The 6,000-nt window shown below is 48.5% G+C and overlaps 1 protein-coding gene across 3 annotated transcripts in view; it reads right to left on the bottom strand.

Moving 5' to 3' along the window:
• Window positions 1-2,512: 2,512 nt before the first annotated feature.
• Window positions 2,513-6,000, bottom strand: part of FUBP3 (far upstream element binding protein 3) — a 41,400-nt gene continuing 37,912 nt past the window's right edge. For 2 of the 3 annotated variants that reach the window (XM_056351661.1, XM_056351662.1), the window contains exons 17-19: window positions 5,868-5,939; window positions 5,023-5,150; window positions 2,513-3,887 (exon numbers count right to left, since the gene is read on the bottom strand). In XM_056351661.1, coding sequence (XP_056207636.1) covers window positions 3,879-3,887; window positions 5,023-5,150; window positions 5,868-5,939 — 209 coding nt within the window. In that variant the 3' untranslated portion in view covers window positions 2,513-3,878. The remainder of the gene's footprint in view (window positions 3,888-5,022; window positions 5,151-5,867; window positions 5,940-6,000) is intronic. The other variant, XM_056351663.1, reaches the window with a different exon arrangement.

Raw genomic sequence — 6,000 nt, 5'->3', positions numbered from 1 at the left:
CATGCAAAATTAAAGAAAGTATTTTAGACTATCTTAAAGTGTCTCGTCTGTTCCCAAAAGAGCCTCTGCCTGTTCAGGCACAGCGAGTATAGAGCACAGGAGAGCACCAGGGTCATCGTGAGCCCGACGAGATGCTTTTGTGACATGCTTTTTCGGGCTGCTGCTCAGGAACGGTTTGCAGAAGGACCGCAATAAATTTCTACTTAGAGAGAAGTCTGGGTGCCTCACGGTGGGGCGGGTGCCGCGCAGCCCCGATGGTCCCACGGGACACGGGCCGAGGTGCCCACCCTCTCCCGCTAAAGATGCGCCACTGGATATAGCGGCGATGGATTCATGCCAGGGGGGAGCGAAGCCATCGTGTGCCTGAGCTGAGGCCCCATGAAAAGGATCGTGCTTGAAGGAAAGTGCGATTTGTAAAAGACTGGAAGAAGCAGAAGCCCACGAGCCGGGCTGGGGACCTCCCGCCGGGGCACTCACCTGGGATGGCCTCTAACTCTGGTTCCTCCGTCCCCAGATGTGGTGCTCCGGAGGCAGAGCGTTCCCAAACTGATGGTCCCCTCATGGGAGCTCCTCGCTGTGCCCCGGCATCAACACTCGGGCACGGCCCCGGGCTGGGCGCTGGTCCCCTGCCAGGAGAAGGCTGTGCCGTCCCTGTCACCCTTCACAGACCCCAAAGCCCCCAACATGGCCCACGTGCCAGCTCCTACATGGCACCCTGGGGACCTGCCTTGCTCCTCGCAGCGTCCAGATTGTGCCCAAGGGGCAGACAAACCCGCCCTGCCACAAAAAATAACGCGGTTGATGCTTAATCCGCTTTATTTGGGGATGAAATTTGCCCATGGCTAGCTAAGCGGGAGACTCGGTTCCTCTCTTGGAGACCACAGAATTGGCTTGAAGGCACCACAGCAGCTTCTGGGCCGCACACCAGGAGACATGAGGAGCTGCCTACGGACCCCCAGCCAAAGGTGAGGTGCCCTGGCCAGCCGTGGGGGGGGACTGACCATCACCCCAACCCCCAGCACCCCTGGAGCCCAGGCTGGCAGCAGGGCTGGGGTGGGGCCTGGAGGAACTTGGAGGTCACCAGCCCCTCGTGAGGCACCAAGGGCATCCCCTTGCCTCCTGCCGGCCCCTCTCCAGCCGTTGTGGGCTCAGAACAGAAAGAAGTTTAATGGCTGCAGCCCCTCCGCCCCGAGCAGGCAGCAATAATGGAGAACAAATTGCTGAACTTGGGAACGTTTCAAGCACTTTAGCCTTCCAGGACACCAGACTGCTGATGAAACCCCAGCTTTGCAGGCACCATCTTAATGACAGGCCAAATTTCAAAGGCTTGCAAACTATTTCTTTTGCTGCCCCACCCCCTCAATAAAAGGTTGCATCAGAAAGAGATATTTCCATAATTTATAGTATGGGTATTTCACTGGGGAGACTCACTAATCTGTACTTACAGATACATTTAAGAAAATGCATCCTCCCACAATCCTGTGCCATTTACGACTATTGGCACAATCTGTAATACTCAGTCTTCAATTAAGGGACACCTTAGGGTTCATTATCACACAATTGCTCCCTGTGAACCATGCCAAATGCTGTTTTGGCACAGAGCTTGGAAGATGAATTAGAAGGAAGTCTTCTCGGTAATGCCCGCTCCCAATTCCCATCAGCAGCCTTTATGCCCTCCTCTAGCCATTTTTTCCCCCCTCTCCCCTCTTTCCAAGTGGCTTTTACTATCCCATCTTTCAATGTCTCTCTTGATTCTCTGGAGGTATATTTAGAGATGCTACATCTCCTTTTCTTCCGGCTCTCAACATGCCTCCCGCTCCCTGCTTTGCAGATGGGATCTTCTTTCCTCCCTCCCTTCCCCCGTCTGTAAACCCCTACAGCTGGCAGGGAGCAGTGGACAGAGCTATTTTCGGTCGGAGGAGCACAGAACTCCCGTTTTACAAGAAAGGGATGTCTGAAACTTGCCCAACTTGGCCTGGATACAACTAGAAGTTTCTGCTCCTTAACATATCTAATAGATGAGGGGCGAGAGCCACGTCCCTCTCCAGCCCCAGGCCACGCTGCTCCAGCGATCCCATCTGCAGGGAGGGCGAGTCCTGGGTGGACTCGGCCGCAAAAACAAAAGTTGTGGAAGATGAACAAGTTCAGAGTATTAAAACCAGGGGCTGCCACCTCCTCGACAAGCAATAAAATGTTTAAAGGGCTGTAGATCCGTGCCCCTCTGGCGTATAGGAAACCTCCCCTGATTAAAACAGATCCCACCGGCCCAAAGAGCTACAAGTACAGCACCATGTTGTGGAAATCCTCTGTGTCACGGTGCTGAGAGACGCCGATGTGACGTTAACAGAATTTCCCTAGAAGTAAGGCTCAGGCTGAATTTACCAGTCACCCTAAACTACTCTGTTGACACGGCACAAGCACGACCCGATGCGAGAGGACCCGAGGGTCCGGGGGCTGATGCACAGGGACTTCAGCAAGCGGAGAGGGAGAAAACGGAGCAAAACAGACTGGCAATACTTCACCCACAAGACATCTTGTGGAAATTTTATTATATAGAGTGTAAAATGCAACTGTCAGTCAAATAAAAAGAACACTTTTTTTTTTTTTTTAAACACCATGCTCAACATTATCCAATTGCGTTTCTTTATAGTTAGACATTTCAAGCATAAGGAAAAATAAGGAAAGAACCCAAGAACAGTAACTTCAGTACATTTCAAAACGGAATGTCCCGCAGGGCAATTAAAAATGCAAGAAAAAATAGCTTCAATTCCGTTTTTCCTTTAAAAATACACTGTTATCTGTACAAGAAACACTACAGTAAACATTGGAAATCATATTATCCCTTTTATTAAATCAAAATTATTTAGCGCATACTGTGGTTAATACTAGATTCATTTATTTCTCTAGGTAATTTGACAAATATTAGATAAGAAAATATTTAAAAGAAATGAAAAAGCAAAAAACACCTTGGAATTAAAAAATAGTTACTACCTTTTATATGGTTTTATGTTCCACAGTGTTTGTTAAAGGTACTAATAGCAGATTCATTTTAATATTAAAAATAACAGTATTTATATTTCTGAGAGCATAGATGAAAGTTTTTTTTTTTTTTAAACAAGCTTGGAGGTCTTAGATACATAAATGCAACTAGCAATGGAGACATGAAAAAATGTATTGCTAAAAAAATTAACACGTTTTTATATTACCCCTTTAGACTCTAGAAATTATACAAACCCTACAAAATGCCCCCCCACCCATAACTTGCCTGACAGCAAAACAGTAACTGTCTCAATACAGAATTCACATAATTAATTACAATACATATCATAGTTCAGTTTTAAAAAAATGCAATAAAATCAGACAGCCAAGATACAAGAAATTAGAAGTAAAACATTTAATGAATTTACATATTTAAGAATATTTAAATACTGTTTAAAATTTTTTTTTTCTTTTTAGGATTTGTTACATACCACCTAAGACTTCCAAGCCACTCTTTCTGTTGCAACAGAAAAGATTGAAAATTAAAAGGAAAAAACACACAAAAAACCACATGTTGAAATGTCACAGCTCTGGGGTGCGTTTTGGTGCCTGCAAATTCTCTGGCTTCTCTCCAAAAAGAATCCCGGAGTTTGTTTTTTTTTGTTGTTTTTTTTTTTTTTACAAATTTGGAAACAAAATTACCAGCATGTCCATAAGTTTAGTACATACTAATTGTTCCTGATTCTTAGAAAAGTTCAGTATAGATTATCCTACAACTAGTGTTTCACAAACAGAAAAGTCTTCATCAAAATGCTGCAAATCTAGAAACCTCTGTTACAAAAAGGTTTTCTTCCACAATGATTCCAAGAAAAAAAAAAAATTGCCACGAGGACCTTGTTCTACTGCTCCTAGAGAGAGAGCGGGGGGGAAAAGGAAAAGTTACTCAGCGGCAGCAAATTCTTAAAGCTGTTGAACCCTCCTCCCCCGACACAGACAGGTCTCTCATTCCCCGTTCCAGCCGAGCAGGATATATACCTCCAGCGATGCGTCAAGCCGCTACCGAAGAGATCTCTGCCCTAACGCCTGCTCTCCCTGAGCTCTCCTTCCAGGAGTTCATGCCTCTTTCCGAACAAGATCTCTCTTCTCTAGAGGGCCAGACTTTGAGAGAGAGGAATGAAGAGAACTCCCTTTTATCACTGCTTCTAGGTCACACTTGGCCAGCGCCCGCGGCAAGCGCCGACGCCTGCACCCGGCTCGCCCCGCTCGACCTCGGTGGTGCTGAGCAGCAGCGGGGAGGCTGCAGCTGCTGGAGGACGGTGCTGGCTGCCCATGCCGCCTGCATCCACACCTGCTTCTGCCCCGAGGAGCCAGCGTAAAAATGGGATTCAGTGGGGAGAAGCGCCTGATCACAACTAGGGCGAATGTGTGCTCTGCACATATTTTTTGCCAAATACAAGATGTTCGCTCTGCAAACCTGGCACTCAAGAAAGCCCTGTAGGTATGATCAGGATAAATCCCGTACAACCCTCCAGTGGCGTGCGTGTGACTGGTGAGGTGAGATTTTACTTGGCAGCTGGTTAATCCAAATTATTTTTCAACATTTTTCTGCTCCATTTCGGGACAGGGTGCTCCCTGCCCAGGCAAGTGCACAGCTCCTATCCTAGCACAAAGCTTCCAAGAGGAAAGGCAAAGGCTGCACACATGGTGCCAGACTGCACCATGTGCCCACGCTGTGCTGCCTCCCCAACCTTGCTCCATCATTCCTTTTACTTTAATTCCCCAAAGCCACAAAAGAGCCTGGGGGTTATAGGGAAAGGCCCCAGGAGACATGAGCAATCTTCCAGTCCTCTCCCAAAACCCCCCTCGTCCTGTACAGGGAAATAAGACTCCGATGTTAAGACAACTGGCCGGTGATTGCTTCCTCAGCCACCACCCCTGCTTCACCATGTGAACCCAAAGCAGAGTCCCTACACCGGGGCAAGGCCAATGTACCCAAATCCCCAAGGGAAAGAGCAGTGGGGCTCAGGGAACGTGAATACAGACCTGGCTGTGGGCCTGAGCCTGCCCTAGTGTCTGCCCGTAGTAGGCAGCCTGCTGTCTGTAATACTCTGCCCAAGCCATTGTGTAGTCCGGCTGGGAACTTGCCTGAGAAGCAGCACTGGCAGCATGACCTGGAGGAAGAAAAGGGAAAAGGGAGAGGAGATGAGCAATTCAGTAAGACCAAACCCAGGCTTAGGATCTCCTTTTGTAAAGCTTAAAGAGCCAGCCCCCTTCTGACAGCTACGGACACCTGGAAGAATGACACTGGCTATCTGCCGTTTGGATAATATGACAGGACAGGCTTTGAGCTGGCTTGCAAGTGACAAGCCAACAGCAGCCAGAAAGCGCTAAGAGACCGTTTGCGTGGCTGCAGGGACGCAGCCTGACAGCCCGCACCCTCATCCTCACAGCAGCACGGTGTCAAAAGCAAATCCAGAACTCAGCATCGTGCACTTCTTCACGGAGTGGAGAAAGCGGGACCCATGTTTTTCCATGTGCGCAGAGCTCTCCTACCCTCTCAAGAATCCAGCTTCAGCTTTCTGGTTTTTGTTAGCATCGGTTCTTGTTGTGGGCTACGTTTCCCCCAGGCAGGCCAACTGCAAGCATGGACAGGTCTGCTGTGGACCGCGGTTCAATGGGAACCCCTCTCCCAAGGCATGGCAGCAGACAGCACAGCAGAGAGCTTTCCGTGGGAGAACTACATGCACCATCACCAAACAGGAGAGGACCAAAGGGGTTTTGTAGAGGACTGGAAGCTAACAATGGCAGGGGATGGAGACGCAAGTCATCGGATTAGAGTGAACTCTGAACAAGAGCCGATTCACCTCCAATAACCCTTTTTCACTCACTCTGTTTTTTGAAATACTCCTCCCATGCTTTGCTGTAATCGGGATGGCTGTTCTGCTGCTGGCTCTGTTGGCCTGTGCAAAGATGACAACAAGGGGCATGTCAGTATGGAACAGGTGACAGTTTCCAGCCAGT

Source organism: Falco biarmicus, chromosome 9, assembly GCF_023638135.1.
Source record: "Falco biarmicus isolate bFalBia1 chromosome 9, bFalBia1.pri, whole genome shotgun sequence".
NCBI lineage: Eukaryota > Metazoa > Chordata > Aves > Falconiformes > Falconidae > Falco > Falco biarmicus.
Note: the sequence above shows the minus strand (reverse complement) of the source record. Positions and strands in the feature narration are given on the sequence as shown.